The sequence below is a fragment of the Fopius arisanus genome, unplaced genomic scaffold, assembly GCF_000806365.1.
Source record: "Fopius arisanus strain USDA-PBARC FA_bdor unplaced genomic scaffold, ASM80636v1 scaffold00052, whole genome shotgun sequence".
NCBI classification, from domain to species: Eukaryota; Metazoa; Arthropoda; class Insecta; order Hymenoptera; family Braconidae; genus Fopius; species Fopius arisanus.
The window spans coordinates 206,057-222,075 of record NW_011887791.1 but is presented as its reverse complement, the minus strand read 5'-3'; the positions used below and the strand labels follow the sequence as shown (position 1 = coordinate 222,075).

The window sequence follows — 16,019 nt, the reverse complement described above, 5'->3', positions numbered from 1 at the left end:
CAAAACATGATTTTCCCTCATTAAAGAGGAAAAATGAAAAGTGATCCGATAATTCAGGTAATGATTTCGTTGAATTAACATTTCGTGCGGAGTATGTTCGCAATTTGAAAACGAATTTCCAACTCGAACCATAAAGATACAGTCACAACGTAAGAACTGGGTATTGCGTAAACTCTTGTACGTGCTCATGATGTATAATTACAAGTGAACTTACTCGTTACAGAATTAAGACAGTAAATGCCAGTGGTATCTATGAATGCACCACAGTAGTTGGAATTAATCATATTGGAGTCACAAGAACAGATATTTCTCTCGAAGGATTGGATTTCCTTAAGATTGAGACCAGGGATTGACGAGAATTGGAAAAAAATATGTCGTCGGTGACTCTGAAACTGCGTAAACAATAGCGCAATTGGCGGACGTTATGCAATTGCACTCTTGGATGGTACTTCCATCAGGACAGATGATTATCGTGGTATAAAAGTAGCAAGACCAAATACTTCCTGCTCAGTCTATCAGTAGTATTTCCAGACAATCTTTTAACTACTTTTTGAAATGTGGGGCAATATTCTCACTGTTATTTATGTTTTTCTCGCTGCATCCAGTGCTGTACCGGCTAATTACGATTCAGGTACATTTTTTGCATTCGATATCTGTGAAAAATTTCAAAAATTTATTTGTCGGAATTGCGAGTTTCGGGGATAGATCTAAAATGTTTATTAATTTAAAATTTTATCGTGAAGTAAAAAATCTTTCTGGTTATTGATATTAATATATTAATAGTTTAATGGAGTGCAACAAATAAATTGAGCGGAAATTGAAAAAATATTCGAGTAAATGTCGAGAGTTGAGTTTTAATTGAATATTCAAAAGGAAAAATAAATTTTGTAGCCAAATGTGCAATGTTGTCGGGGCAAAATGAACTTTTAATTCTGAAGCCGATTAGTTGAAATGAATGCGATACGTGCTCCAATTTATTCTGCATTATCGTCATTATTTCTCTTTCATTAAAGTTTGGAATTTTGGAATCATTATGCATGTGCATCCGGGGAATTAAAGCTCGTTACGAGTCAAAAGACTCTGCAACCGCAGCAGTTAATTATGGAAATGCATATTATAAAAAAAAAATGAATTATCTCTTATTCCTTGAGTTGCCCGACTAATTTGGTGGAGTTATTCCTCTGCCCTCTGAATTATTCAATTGTTTAATTATTGTTTGTTTAGATGAGAGTGGAGAGGATTCACTCGTCTATGTCGTCAATATTTATGCAGTTAGAAACACAAACACGAAAAATGTCGCCAAGATGTTGACCGACGAAACATTGATGGAAATTCCTGCGAAATTCGGTGAGTGATAGCGGAAGTATAAAATTCGGGAGGAATATCTCGGAATCTAAGGAAAATATTGAAATTTTTATATGAACCCCGATTGCAGCTTTCGTTTCGCTCTATAAAAGATATTCTACTGAAGATTTTGCTATCTCCGATATTGAGAGATAAAAAGTGAAAATAACGAAAAAAAAAAATATTAATTTTCCGATAATTGATAATTACCGATTTTTTAGAATCGATTGGAAGTGTTCTCCTACCCGATGGTCAGGAGGAGCCAGTGACGATGAAAGAAGTTCAGATATTCTTTGAAACAATGGGTCTATCGGTGAAGCAGTTGAACGAAGGGGATGACCCAAAAGTGATCGAGATCAAAGGCGACATGTCATACGACGAAATATTCCCTGACCTCGAGGAAATAGCAATAAGTTTTCTGAACGACGGATTAATGTGCACAATAAAATTCGTCAACAACTCAATGATTTTCATGATTGAATACAATCCAGGAATGGAAGACAACCGACACATCACCCTTGAAGAGATTGTGGAGGCATTGGAAATGGAGGGAATTGATGTCGAGTACGAGACCGTCGACGGTTCAATCATTAAAGTAATCATAACGCAACCCTTCGATGATGATTCGAGCGAATCCGAGGAGTCGAGCGAATCCAAGGAGTCAACGACGAGAGCTGGTGTCGAGGGAAAGCCCGAGAGGAAGGAGAATAAAATAGAGAGGACCGAGGAGAAACCGATGCCACGGAAGAACGAGCTGGATGACCAATTCAAAACTTTAGGTTTTACCACTAGGTCTGAGGCCCTCAATAAAATTAGGAGGCGAAGGTCTGAGTGTCAGGGGTGCAGGGCTATTGATACCCTGAAGACTTATCTTCAGGAGCACTCGCATCACTAGAATTTCAGCATTAAATAAAAAATCGGCTTGATATCACATTGTCGCAAAAAAGATGTCACACTGTCCGATACATTACCCGGAATCATTATCCCAAGAAATTTATTCTCAAGAGATTTAATGTTTACGACAAGGAATTTATTTTGTGGTATTGTAGCGATAATTCTTTCAGTGCATCTCGCAGATTTTTGTTTTGCAGTATTTATGACGAGTTTTTAGTACACAATTGTACGGATCTGTGTTATTTTTATATGGAAGTGTCAATAAATGAAATAGAGTGGATACGTTATTTGATATTAATTGTTGTTTGTGGTTTAATTTTTTTATTTTCATTTGCAATTTGAATTCAGTGCAGCTGCATTTACTGTTATTCAGTAATTAATGGTAAATCCTCTCTGGGTGTAATTGAAAAATCATGAACAGAAGATAATCCGATTAAGAATTGTGGCATCAAATGGGGGAGAAGGGAAGAGAAATTTAAAATAACCCCGGGACTCTGATGCATTATATAATTTCCAGCATAAAATTTGTGGATTACTATGATTTTTAGTTAATATTCGACGAATTTATAATTATCTCCTGGATAATGCAGTGGTGATTTAATATTCTGTGGCATTTGTTCAATAATTCAAGAATTCTTAGGTGCAACTCCAGGGGTCCGGGTAGTCGAAAGTAATGAGCCGGGAGCGCGATCTTATCAAATCCGAAATTATTTCAATAATTAATGAAGTCACAGGGAAATTACATAAGAATATTCTGCAATATTCCTCTTCCATCTACAATGTTCTTGCGACGTTCAGTTAATCAAAAACGAGTTTCAGAGACCGATAATTAAAATAGAGCATGTCACTTTACCACTTCAATCCACGAATAGATTTATGAGGCGATAATTCTTCCAGCCCACAAAGTAAAATTGTTATTCCTCAATACATCTGATATTTTATTCACGAGTTTAAACCGAAGGCCACTAAATCTTTTGTGCATTCTAACAATGCCTCGTGATTTTTTTCTGCATTATTAAATCCCAGAAGGATAATAAAGAATTCTTCAAAGGAATCGATGAACGTCAAATGATAACAGATAAATTTCAAAATGGGATACCTTATAGGAGGAAAAAAGCGAATCCTGCGAGTTTTTTTTTATGAAAAGGGGAATTTTTTATTGAGAAAATAGAACGGTTACAAAATGGTTTAAACGCAAAATAAAAATTGAATTAATCCTCGTCGTCGCTGATGATGATCCGTCCCTGTTTGGCTTCCCGCAGCTCCGGTGTGATTACGTCGTCATTCTCCTCGTCACTGTCAATGACACGACGTTTCTTGAGTGTTGGAGTATCCTCTGGATCTGAGTTGGAGCGAATTCTCTTCGCATCATCTTAAAAACACATAATCTTTAAAATCGACGATTGAACGGATAAATTCACCATGAAAGTAGTTATTACCAGTGACATTCCCCCCAGCAATTTCCACCCTCGCATCTGAATCAGAGGAATCGTCCATCGACTTTACCCGACTTCTATTCGACTTCGATTTGACTTTATTGTCGGTGGAAATGCTGGGATTAGAGGCTGTAATTGATTCCCTTCCTGAGCTTTTATTATTCATTTTGACTGGCAAGACGTCCTCATCGCTGGAATCTGAATCGACTGCTTGGGAGCGGTGACCTGGATTATCTTTCATAAAAATTAATATTTTATTTCATCTCTTTTTCCATTTTATCAATTTATATAAGAATGAACCACATTTTAAATTTGGGTAGACCATAAAAATGATATTCACTCATTTTTCTGAATTTACTGAAATTTCAAATAAATATATAATCTATTATTTCGATACCAAAGGAAGAAATTGATAATTCCAAACACCTTTGTAAAGCGATCTCTGATATAGAACTGAATTAATAATAAACAATTGGATGAATAAATTGGATTATTGCAATTACTTTGTGAGATCGATTCCTTCTTGTTGAACATTTTCTTGATTTCCTGCAAATCCAGTGCTCCCCCCTCCTCTCCTTCACTGTCCGATTCAATTGTGGGTAGAATGCCTGAAATATTTGAACGGTAATTGAAATTTATTGAGTGATATTTATAAATTAATTGATGAATCGATCCTACTCTCGTTGACGAATATTCCAGCGAGGCCGTTTTTTATGAATTCACAACGCCTTCGTATTGTCGATGCCATCATGCTAGCTGGGATTCTCCAATAAGACTCTTGCTCATCAGCTGGCGGTTCTATTCCGACAGCACGTAGGAAACGCTGAAAACTTGGTGAATCCATAGCAGCTGATGAATAATCATTCAGGGGCACGAGTGCAATGCCATCACTACTTTCCTCATCTCGGTCCTCCAGGGTGTCTTCCAGGGATTCCATCAGCCACTCCAGGGACTCGTTCATGTCTGAGAATGGAGAAAATTTCGTGAGTGCATTCAGAACTTTATTATTATCGTGAATAGTTTGGGGGAAATTTTCATTGTTGGAAGATAATTGAGCACTTCCCATACGAATTCTAATCGGGCAACATCAATTCATCATTAATTGATGAAGAGAAAATTAATTCCGCGCTGAGAGAGTTTTTAATTAATAAAACATCACTTGAACTGAATTTCCAAAAAATTTGGAAAATTTAATTCCGGGTAAATCCTGAGATTCTTTCCAACTGATTTTGAATGAAAACAGACTTTCCTCTGAATCGCAAAATTATTCGGCCAGAGCTGAAATCCTCAGCATTCGATTCAATTATAGTTTTCTAATTCAAACTTCTCCAATACCCAACACACTTTCTTATCCACTTCAGAAGAAAACTTTACAAATAGAAATAAACTCCAAGAACTCTCCTCCCCAAAGGAATGTCTCACAATAATTGAATTCAGTAGCGAAATGGTAAATCGGGATATTTCAATTCTGCACTTTCCTTAAATATTGACTGATTAAAAAACTGTGAGTTTTTTTTATCTCAATTAATTACCATTAATAATAACAATAATAATAATAATAATAACGAATAATTTGGTTAATCATTAATAATTATAACAAGAAGCGACACCATCTCAGTTTTAATGACAATAATTCCTGAAATACCGATTAAATATTGATTTGATGATATAATGATTGACTTTGCGCTGGTTGAAATTGTCTTAATCAATAGAGACAGAAAATTGACTTACTCTTACTGATAACATCCTTGAGCAATCCAGTTAATTGTGCGTCTGTGTACACGACCGCAGGTTTTTTATTCTTCTTTCCCTTCAGCTTCGTCTTACTTTTCTTGGGGTTCAAATTGGCTGGACCCTTTGAGACCCCCTCGTTAATCCCAAGATCAGAATCATCGGTATCAGACTGCTCGCTAGACGATTGATGCTCCCACGATGCTTTTGGCTCTGCAAAAAAAAAAGGCTATAAACCGTTACGTACGAATTTTACAAGTTCCCTTTGAGAAATTGAAAAGCCCCGATAGTCGAAAATATGAATAAAATATCAATGCGAGACACAATGCGCTCTGCGAATGTGAAATTGCATTTTGAAAGGGGATGAAGACTTGGGGAGATGGAAAAACTATTGGAGACTAGCGGATTGAGAATGGAGAACCGGTGAAATCACCGATAATAGATTGAATATTGACTTGAATGTGGAAATTAATTGGATATTAAAGCCGACAAAGCGGAATTAATGAGATATCATGACTTGTGTTCCGATGATAGAATCCAATTCAGAATTAAATTCGGTGAATTTCCAAATCCCAGAGCTGACTGAGCTGACAATTTATCTGTAACTAATTACGATTCACGGATACGATAAATTAGGAGATTGTCATAGCGCATTGTTTAATGATTCAAGGGAAGGATTACACAGGGTGCATTGAAAATTAGACGGGAATTTTCTCTTCAAGTTTTATATAATTATTTTTTTTAATTGGGGATAAAAAAGAACATGATTTACATTATTTTACAATTGGTTAACTATTTTTAGGGGTAAGGGCACCTCGATGTGTTTATCTACTCGAAGAATAATGAAGATAATCAACACAATTACATGCCGAATAATTTCTGTAGTGAAATGTTTAGAAATTTAGATTCTGTATGCAATTTCGCACTCGATTGCTGCTTCGTAATTGCTAACATTCCGCAGAACATTCCGCACGAATTGAGGAATGAAGTGATGAAGTTCAGAGAATAATGTACAAATATGTAAATTATTTTGCGAGTGGCATCAGGAAGATTAATTGGCAGATTATTTCTGGGGGAAATTTTGCTGAGGGTAAGTACTAGTGTACAGAGCACGTTGAAAATAATATGAGGAAAATTTAACAGCAGAATTGCAGTTATGGACATTTTATCGACATCTTCATGATCTGACTCACAAATGTGCCATGAATTATGAAGTTTGGGTTCCATTGTTTCACTGAAAATTAACTTTAACTTTATCTCTGAATTCTCGTCCATGGATGCATTAAAAATGCTTCGTTTAAGAGAATTACAACGGTCGACGAAAATTTTCAACGAATACTTGATTGAATTCGTTAAGATGAGAATACCTAACTATCGAACGAATGGATTTCACTTCCATCTCTGATTTTAGCTGTAACCGAATAGTAGATTCATTTCCGCAAATTGCCTAAGTGACTTAAATATTCCATAGTCCTCAAATTTCACAGTACTTTATCTCTGCTCCACGATAAAATTGATAAATTACTGAGGGAAAAATCCAATTCGTGCAACTGCAGTTACTCGTTTGCATGTGAAAATATTGATTTTAATTTCACTGCATGATCTCGTGATTCGTTTCGAAAGGAATAATTTAATAATAAAGTTCGTTGAGAGATGAATGTAAGGTAAACATTCGGTAATATATATGAGTCCTCCAATTAATTTTTCTGTGAAACGGAAATAATTCACTGAGTAATAACACAACTATTCGGAATTGAGAATAAAATTGAATAAAATTGAGATGATCAATTTATTAAATGGAACAGGTGACACAATTAGAGCCCATCCGTGAAAGAAAATTTTCAGGCGATATAATTGCTGATTAAAATTCATTTATTGATTACAATTTTATTTTTATATGCAACAGAATTTTATGTTCTGAATTTTAAATTTTTGTCTCACGATTTCGGTACGTCTCAAAGACCTGAATAATTCGTTCGGCTTCACGCCAGCCCGAACTGATGGCACCATGGACAGTACTATAAAAATCACTTGTTGCTTCTCCAGCAAACATAACAGCAGGTTTATCATTACTCCGCATTATGGGTTCAGCAAGATCAAGAGCAGTTGCATTATTCCGCTGAGCATCGAGACTCATCCAGCTGTAAGTCCCGAGGAAGTTCTCATTGGAGTTCCAGTGGGTCCTCTTCATCTCCGTGGGCTCCGTCAGATTGTAGGACTTGCCAAAAAATTTATTCACCAACCAGAGAGACTGATTCCTCACCAACTCCTCAGGCAGCATCTCCATTTCCCTGATGTTTGGTCCAGTCAACCAGAGGCATATCACTTTGGGCTTCCACTCAATCCGATTCACCGAATAGACTGACAGCATCCACCTCCGTTCCGGCTGTGATCAATAATTATATTAACCTGGCTGAATTTTCAGACAATCACATGACAAAGCTCAACGAAGGACGACAACATTTTGTGATACCAAAAATATGAACGTCATGTCGCCACCAATTTGTCAGTGAAAAAATATTAAATGTCACATGACGATCAAATTTTTGTAATCTGACAGTTTTTCATTTCCTACGTCATCTTGTATCTCTAATTCAAGTTCATACATCACTCTTCAGGGTTTTCTCATCGTCCTCTGACCAAAGGATACATCTGTAGATGGTGTCGAGATCCTTCGTCCACCATGGGTCATCGTAGAACAGATAAATTTTCCCTACGTGCCCTATCCCAAGGCTCTGAAAGACAGATTAACGATCATCTTCTAATTTCTGCAACGACATGAATTCGTTTATTTTACTTCGATTGCCCGAATTTTGCGAGCTGACAAGTGCGGCTGGAATAAATTCTTATGATTCGCTTTCAGGACACCCAATGACGGTGTGAATATCACGTAATCCGCTGCATATTCGTCTCCATCGGAAGTCTTCACTTTGACTGGCCCATCAGCATCGTATTCAATCCTCGAAACTTTCTTGTTCAACAGAGTTTTGTTCATGATGGGCAGCTCCTCTTCGGGATTCGGATACCTTTTCTAAAACAATTCAAACGAATTACGAGTTCGAAATTGTTCTGTTCATGTTTCAACGAACCATCAGTACATCGAGAATAGTCCCATACACTTTCTCTTTCCAGTTGATCAAGAAATCCCCATCCACAATAAAATCCCTGGCCGCTTTCGCAGACACTTGATACAAATCCTCAGCACCTTCGAAAGCCATTCGCTCTCGATGGAATACATTTGTCAGAGGTTTCTTCAAGTGCTCGGGGATATTTTTATGCGTTGCGAAATATTCATTCAACCTGTGGAAGGAGTAGATTACACACGGAACTATCGAATTGTTTTATGAATAGAATGAATGATTTACTTCATGTCAAGGTATTCACCAACAGATCCACTCTTCAAATCGTCAATCCCTAGCCACTCCTCCGTAATATTAAAATAGTACTTGGTGATCTCTTGGGTCATTGCAGAATCTACTTTGTCCCCAGCTGTGCCGAACAACTTAAACGGTTCCCACGTGTCTCTTATCATTTGAGCAGCAACGTCTTCCGATCCAATTGTTTTTGCAATTGTTGTAAACGCCATGTTGTAGAATATTGATCGATCATTGGGACCACCTCGATGAGAGAGAAGATCAAGAGGCCATGCCATCTCATAGACAACATTCCCCTTCTCACCGTGAACCCACTGTCCTCCCATGTCAATCATGTATTCACCTGCAGTAATTATTCATCAGACATGCCATCCACAATTATCGCAATAAATTACCGATTCTTGTGCTGTAAACTCTTCCTCCAATCCTGTTCTCTGCTTCCAGAATCGTGACGTCGTGCACTCCATTTTGAAGTAATTTCGAAGCTGCAGCGATACCGGAAGAACCCGCACCGATGATAATCACACTAGGACTTTCGTCGCTCGATAGAACTTTAGTGACACACAGGAGAAAGAGGAGATTTCTCATTTTCCCAGACATGTTAATTGCAGTAGCTGAGGGCGATCTATTCTCTAATGATGTTGTGAACCACTTATCAATCTAATGTGTCGCTATTAATCTAGGCGATGGTAAAGTCTCATCTTCTCTAATCATTATGATATTCAATGTAAGCCAAAGGTTGAACAATATTTTTTTCCTCAGGTCAATGGCGTCAGCGACAGCTGAGTGCGATAATTTAGGAGATGATTTATGTCGCCAGTATTTTCTCTATTTTTGTGGGCATTATCGTGGAGATAACGAGCGTGTGACCAACTGAGGTCATTCATATTCCGGGGAATGTAAAAAAGTTTATATTTACTCCCATTGGAATTGTCTCAGTTTGTTCCAATCATCTTCTTCCGGTCTAGTGATTTTTTCCGCTGGAATCGCCAGGATCCTCTGGATTTTATTATGAAAATTTGGGTTTACGGGGATTATAAAAACGATAATTCAATTGTTAAAGAACTGTACAAAAAATTGTGATTTTAGGATTAAATGAGAGGTCATGGTCACGACATGTCGGTAATTAGGTCTCGGGAGTTCAATGGCGCAAAAATAGGACATCCTTTTTTTCCCCTGCACACACCAATCGTCAATCCAATTAAATCCAATGATTAACTAACTATTCAATTGGGATAATGATGATAAATGATAATACAAGTGAAGATAATAAAAGAATAGATTCATTTTATTGCATCATAGATTGAAAATAATTCTTGAAAGATTCAATGAAATCTCAATAATCTATTGTGCTACCCCTGGGTCCAGTGGCTCGATCGTTTTTTGATGTCAATGATACGTTCTGCTTCTCGCCAGCCCGAGCCAATGGCACCGTGGACAGTGCTATAAAAATCACTGGTTGCTTCCCCAGCAAACATGATAGCCGGTGTGCGACCATCTCTCTGCATTATGGGCTCGGCAAGATCAGAAACCGTCGCATTATGGGCCTCCGCATCAAGACTCATCCAGCTGTAGGTCCCAAGGAAATTATCATTGGAGTTCCAGTGGGTTCTCAGCATCTCCGTGGGCTCCGTGAGATTGTAAAATTTGCCGAAGAATTTGTCCAGCAACCAGAGGGACTGATCCCTCACCAGCTCCTTCGGTAACAGCTCCATTTCCCTGATGTTTGGACCTGTCAACCAGAGACATATCAGCTTGGGCTTCCACTCAATTCGATTGACCGTGTAAACCGACAGCATCCATCTTCGTTCGGGCTAAATTCGTATTCAATATTAACTTAGATCACAATGTTGAACGACTTCAGTAGCGAAACGGTTAAATGATTTTTCCAAAAAGTTTTTGACTTGAACCGTTTAACCGCTTCAATGTTGAATTGCAGATAAAGTTCATACATCACTCGCAAGTTCTTTCTCATCATCTTCAGTCCAGATTAAGAATCTGTAGAAGTTACTGAGATCCTTCGTCCACCAAGGTTCATCGTAGTACAAGTAAATCTTGCCGACGTGTCCCATCCCTATGTGCTGAAAGATAAAATAAATATTACCTTTCAACCATTAAGGTCTCGCAGAAGTACTTATTTTACTTCGATTGCATTGATTTTGCTGGGCGGCAGGTGCGGCACGAACAAGTTCTTATGATTCGCCTTCAGGACTCCCAATGACGGTGTGAATATCACATAATCTGCCATATACACGTCTCCATCGGATGTTTTCACTTTCACCGGACCATCACCTTTGTATTCAATCCTCGAAACCTTTTTATTAAACAAGGTACTGTTGACGATTGGCAGTTCCTCTTCGGGATCCGGATACTTTCTCTAGAATAATTCAAAGGAATGACTCAGTGGTTACTTCCTTCCAATTGTTCAAGACAAACCATCAGGAGATCCAAGATAATTCCGTATGTCCCTGTTTTCCAATTCAGCTGCTGATCTCCATCCGAAAAGTAATCGCCATCAGCCTTTGCTGATGCTTGGTACAAATCCTCAGCGCCATTTTCCGCCATGTGCGCCCGGTGTACCATCTTGACTAAAGGTATCTTGAGATCCTCGGGGATGTCTTCGTGCTTGTTGAAATAATCATTTATCCTGTGGTTAAAGGTAGTGGTTAAACAGATAGAGACTGCGAGCGTCAAACCGAGGGCTACTTATGAAATGATTTTACTTCCTGTCGAAGTATTCACCGACAGATCCTGTCCTCAAATTTTCAACACCTGGCCATTCTGCCGTGAGATTCATTGCAAAAGTAATGAGACTTCTGCCGGTCTTGTCGTTCATCTTTTCACCGGTCGATAGAAAAAACTTGATAGAATTCCTTCGCATCAATATAGCGGCCTCTTTTTCGGATCCGACTGTCCGCGCGAGTGCCTTGAACGCCGTTTTGAAGAAAATTGATCCATCATTGGGACCGAGACAGTGTGAGAGGAGATGAAAAGGCCACGCCATTTCGTAGACAACATTTTTCCCCTCTCCGTGAACCCACTGCGCTCCCAAATCCACATCGTACTCTTCTGCAAAATCATTAATCCTCAGAAAGATTAGATTTCTCTGAAAATGTCAAGTGCTGAGTTACCCATTTCCACACTGTAAACTCTTCCCCCAATCCTGTCCTCAGCTTCCAGAATCGTGACGTTGTCGATTCCATTTCGAAATAGTTTTGCAGCTGCAGCGATTCCTGAAGCACCCGCACCGATTATAATCACCCTAGGAGTTTCATCACTCGCTAGAATGCTCGTTGCACACAGAAGAATCAGGATATTCCTCATCCTCAGGGTAAATTTTCACAGCCAGTATCGATATTGTCACCGCGAATTCCAATGATTTTATGAAGCACTTCATGATCGACACGACCGCCGAGTCGCGGACTCTCTAATCATGATTAAAATGTTCAATGAAAGCCAAAGGTTGAAAATAGCGATAAAACTTTTGTCAGACAGAGAAGAAATAGGAGATTCCTTTTTGCTGACAAGGGAACTGACAATCTTCAAGATGCCGCGACTCCAGAAAAACTTGCGCGGATTATCACTGGGATTTTTGGTGATAAGAATTTCGCTGTTCACAGGGAAAGCGTAAGTATTTTATTTTCACTTTCGGGAATTCGTTTTAGATCTGATTTTATTCAGATGCATTCGTCAGTGGGAGATATCACGATTTATCAAGGAAACCGTGAAGTCGCATCCTTCGCATAATCATTGAGATATTCAATGAGTGTCAAATGTCAAACGAATTATTTCGTAATTGAATGGTCTTATCGCCAAACAAGTGTTTGAATGTAGTAATCGATTTGTGAAACTAAAAAATCCCCGATATTTCCGAATTGAATATATGATAGCCATGGAGATGACATTGCGATTAAAGAATTGTTTGTGCGTTGATGATTATAATTTTCTTCAACCATTAATTGTTATAATTGTTGTTTATTTATTCGGGAGAGATATCGGATTCTCTTAATTTCTGTAATGGCAATTAATTGAAATTCGTATTGCTGAAAGTAAAAGCCAGGCATTCGGGGGAAACGCCCGTCAAAATACGACAGGACGTTAAACTGTCAGGGCTCTCGAATACATTTGCGTCATACTGTACGGGCTGTGACAACAAGGAAGAGATTTCGAGGTGTCAGAACGATGACAACGAGTAATGTTTAACCCGAGTAAAAAGCCCAGTTATACGGAATTGTTCATTGCTGGAAAAGCCCTAGGTCGTAGCCATTTCACTCTCGTAACAATTTCACCTCCTGTTTTACGATTTTTTTTTTACGACCGCTAGTTGAAAGCAATCGAAAAAAAATAATATTGGAATTAGTAAACTGACACTGGGCGCGGTAGACGTGATAAATCCTTTCGAAAGGGGATAATGCAATCAACAAATTGTTTTTGAATGAAAAAAGTACATTGGGAAATAGAATAAAGACTCACCAGTGCTTTTCTTCTTGCGCTTTTTACGCAGCTCCTTTTTGTCCTGCGCCAATCCCAATTCCAAAAGCTTCTCCTTTATTTTAGCCTTTGGTCGTTTTATCCTCAAGCCACTGTGAATTAGATCGACTGGATCTGGATGCAATTAAAAAAATTCATTGTGTCATTTTCTCATTTCGGTTTTGCAGTGAAAATTCGAAAATGGGAATCCTCGATTTACGATACGATTTTCACGCTCTTTACTTATTTCAATCTCATTGACGATTTAATTGGAAAAAAGGGGGACACGTACTGAAAACGGAACGAAAATACTGAATTACATATTTTCTCCTCCCTTTCATTGGTGTTTATAGGATTAACAGGAAAAAATCTGCTCGGGGAATAATTTATCCGCTGTAATGAGACTTGTTTTAGTTTTAATAGAAATTTCCATTTGTTCGAGTTGTACTGATAATTATTTTTAATTGAGTTTAAAAATGGATCTGCCCAGTGGTGATGTAATGAGAAATAATTTGACCGACAGCCTCTCCTAATTCAATCAACAATTCAGACAGCGAACACCAGTGGATTATTTGTTAAATGGAAATTGATGTTTCAGCTGGATACGCATATATTATGTACTCCCAATTTACATTAAATAATTGACGATTCTTTAATTGGAAATGGACTTGAATTCGTCAAAGGGAGAAGCACACATTCGCATTAATGAGGTAATTATAAATAATTTGCAATGAAGACGAATTCATCGAATTGAACTTCGATTACGAATAATTATCATTTATTCATTGAATTGGAGTTTATTTTTTAAAATCATTGAAAATGGGATTGTTCTTCTCAGTATGGTGTATGCATTAATTAAAAAATTGAAAAATAAATGGATAAATTATTGTTATTCCATTGTTTTATTTTTCATTGCCGTTCGAAATAGTTCCACGCACGTGAAGAGAATTTTCTCACGTGTTTTTGATCTTCAAGATAGCAATTCGGTGAGAATTGTCGAAAGGTCAAATACGTGGTGTAATTTGAGAGACTGTTACTCACTCCCAATACACTGATGCATTCGGCTCAAATATATTTTCTGAGTGGATTCTATTTTCACAGATAGAGAGGTGAAATTGAAATACTCTGAGAGAACGATTGATAGGATAACATCGCATACATTTTTTATCAATTTGTGGTGTGTTTCAGGCAGGATTTCGGAGGTGTTCGGGCTAGGGAGTTACAAACAACTGATAAAGTTATTAAAATTAATTACCATCATCATCCTTCACTTGCTCCCACGTTTCCGTCAGTTGTGCAATCTCGTCCTCGCCCCACTCTTTAGGAATCCTTTTCTGTACTTCACTTCTTATTGTCTACAACAAAAAAGAACCCAAGAAAAATTTCATTACCCGCTTTTCTCCCCTACAAACTTAAGTCCCACATAATGAACTCGGAATTTACGTTTCATATGGAAAGAAAAAGCCGTAAAGAAACAACTAAAGCAGTAGAAATGACGGTAAGGCGTAAACTGGGAATAAATATGAACTCAGGGGTTGTATATTTTCCAAAGTTTTTCTCCACTCCTGGATCCAGGTAGAGGTCATTTGTCCCCATTATTTCGGAGGGTAGAAGCATATCGCGGGGAAAAAAGGTGGAAAACTTCTCGCACCAGCGGAAAATGCAATTGGAAACGGAGGAAACGAAGTAATTCCGGACGAAAATTTTGGTAACACCATTAAATATTGATGGAGAAAATATTACCGTATAATATTATTATGTATTATATTTTATTATATATTATATTTTGACATTTGACATTTAATCCCATGACATTTTGTCCAGTAATTTTTTTTTTCAGCGATATTTTCGCATAATATATTTTCATTGTAATCGGCTTCCGGATGGATGTAGCGATATTTTATTATTCCATTTATTGCTGACTGTTCATATTATTATATTAATGTTAATATAAATTATTGGGCTTCAATTCCTCGAGGATTTACATTTCACTCTTTATTTTCGTTAACCATCTCCTTTTTTTCAGTCTGGAATATGTTCAACGTTCGGAAATTTAGTTCTCCCCTGAGTATTCCGGTTTTTTTCACTCCTTTGACGTTTTATTTTCAGCACTAAATCATTGATCTTGTTTCTTTGAGGGCGTTGAAAGTACAAGAAAACCAGGATGAGAAAAACCGCGTGTGGTGTAGCGCCAGAATCCGATCGTTGGGGTTAAAACAGGGGATGCGAAGTGGATAGATAAAAAAAAAGGGGAATGTAAAAAATATCTGGCAATGAAAACTGTTTTCAGATATCGATGTTTGAACTCAACGAATAATACAGGATATTCTCACATTCAACCCCTCATTCGGTGGAGTTATTGTCTGGTGGGAGTGATAATTCATGCTTATTCCGGAAAATATTAAAACAAAGCGGAGAGAAAAAAAGTTGGAATTGTTGTAGCCGACGGGGACTCGGAAAAATGCACAGAGTTTACTGGATTTTTTGTTTTCTCCTCTTTTTCGTCTTTTATTGGACGTTTACTTGGAAAAACTTCTAATTACTACCAGCGCTGGCTCGGATAATTAGTCGGTGGATTTTTAATTGACGGTTGGAGGGATTTACCTTCGAGTTTACGATCAGGTAGAGTTCTTTCAATTTCTTTATCACTCCTCGTCTTGTGCGATTGTCGCTGATGAGGTTCTCCAGGATCCAATCGATCAAATCTGGAAATAATCAGGAGGAGACGTCTAATTATTTGCAGCTTTAAGGTTTATGAGGAGAATAATAT

General features: G+C 37.7%; 4 protein-coding genes across 4 annotated transcripts in view; 1 reads left to right on the top strand and 3 right to left on the bottom strand.

Moving 5' to 3' along the window:
• LOC105267977 (uncharacterized) overlaps nucleotides 1-2,536 on the top strand; it is a gene marked incomplete in the record, with an annotated part of 3,348 nt that extends 812 nt beyond the window's left edge. Inside the window, 3 exon segments of the mRNA XM_011307182.1 lie at nucleotides 1-631; nucleotides 1,225-1,347; nucleotides 1,566-2,536. Coding sequence (XP_011305484.1) covers nucleotides 556-631; nucleotides 1,225-1,347; nucleotides 1,566-2,239 — 873 coding nt within the window.
• An 855-nt stretch (nucleotides 2,537-3,391) lies between these two features.
• Nucleotides 3,392-16,019, bottom strand: part of timeout (circadian regulator timeout) — a 104,971-nt gene continuing 92,343 nt past the window's right edge. Inside the window, exons 18-25 of the mRNA XM_011307179.1 lie at nucleotides 15,854-15,954; nucleotides 14,505-14,604; nucleotides 13,253-13,384; nucleotides 5,406-5,618; nucleotides 4,353-4,637; nucleotides 4,178-4,282; nucleotides 3,678-3,908; nucleotides 3,392-3,610 (exon numbers count right to left, since the gene is read on the bottom strand). Of these exons, the coding sequence (XP_011305481.1) occupies nucleotides 3,450-3,610; nucleotides 3,678-3,908; nucleotides 4,178-4,282; nucleotides 4,353-4,637; nucleotides 5,406-5,618; nucleotides 13,253-13,384; nucleotides 14,505-14,604; nucleotides 15,854-15,954 (1,328 nt within the window). The 3' untranslated portion in view covers nucleotides 3,392-3,449. The remainder of the gene's footprint in view (nucleotides 3,611-3,677; nucleotides 3,909-4,177; nucleotides 4,283-4,352; nucleotides 4,638-5,405; nucleotides 5,619-13,252; nucleotides 13,385-14,504; nucleotides 14,605-15,853; nucleotides 15,955-16,019) is intronic.
• Nucleotides 7,284-9,465, bottom strand: LOC105267972 (spermine oxidase). Its single transcript, XM_011307176.1, has 6 exons — nucleotides 9,175-9,465; nucleotides 8,771-9,122; nucleotides 8,495-8,705; nucleotides 8,203-8,436; nucleotides 8,012-8,140; nucleotides 7,284-7,791 (listed from the first exon to the last, which is right to left on the bottom strand). Exons 1-6 carry the CDS (start codon nucleotides 9,377-9,379, stop codon nucleotides 7,330-7,332), a joined length of 1,593 nt encoding a protein of 530 aa, XP_011305478.1. The 5' UTR covers nucleotides 9,380-9,465; the 3' UTR covers nucleotides 7,284-7,329.
• On the bottom strand, nucleotides 10,047-12,213 carry LOC105267973 (spermine oxidase). Its single transcript, XM_011307177.1, has 6 exons — nucleotides 11,911-12,213; nucleotides 11,503-11,848; nucleotides 11,216-11,426; nucleotides 10,923-11,156; nucleotides 10,732-10,860; nucleotides 10,047-10,593 (listed from the first exon to the last, which is right to left on the bottom strand). The coding sequence occupies exons 1-6, from the start codon at nucleotides 12,101-12,103 to the stop codon at nucleotides 10,132-10,134; spliced, it is 1,575 nt and encodes a 524-aa protein (XP_011305479.1). The 5' UTR covers nucleotides 12,104-12,213; the 3' UTR covers nucleotides 10,047-10,131.

Excerpts from the sequence above, each read along its gene's own strand:
- LOC105267973 (XM_011307177.1), bottom strand. The coding sequence starts at position 12,103 with ATGAGGAATATCCTGATTCTTCTGTGTGCAACGAGCATTCTAGCGAGT. Across the intron at positions 11,849-11,910 it reads AGTTTACAGTGTGGAAATGG|AAGAGTACGATGTGGATTTG; the intron begins GTAACTCAGCAC and ends ATGATTTTGCAG. Across the intron at positions 10,861-10,922 it reads GCAAAATCAATGCAATCGAA|CACATAGGGATGGGACACGT; the intron begins GTAAAATAAGTA and ends TTTATCTTTCAG.
- LOC105267972 (XM_011307176.1), bottom strand. The coding sequence starts at position 9,379 with ATGTCTGGGAAAATGAGAAATCTCCTCTTTCTCCTGTGTGTCACTAAA. Across the intron at positions 8,706-8,770 it reads GGTGAATACCTTGACATGAA|GTTGAATGAATATTTCGCAA; the intron begins GTAAATCATTCA and ends CTCCTTCCACAG. Across the intron at positions 8,437-8,494 it reads CTATTCTCGATGTACTGATG|AAAAGGTATCCGAATCCCGA; the intron begins GTTCGTTGAAAC and ends GAATTGTTTTAG.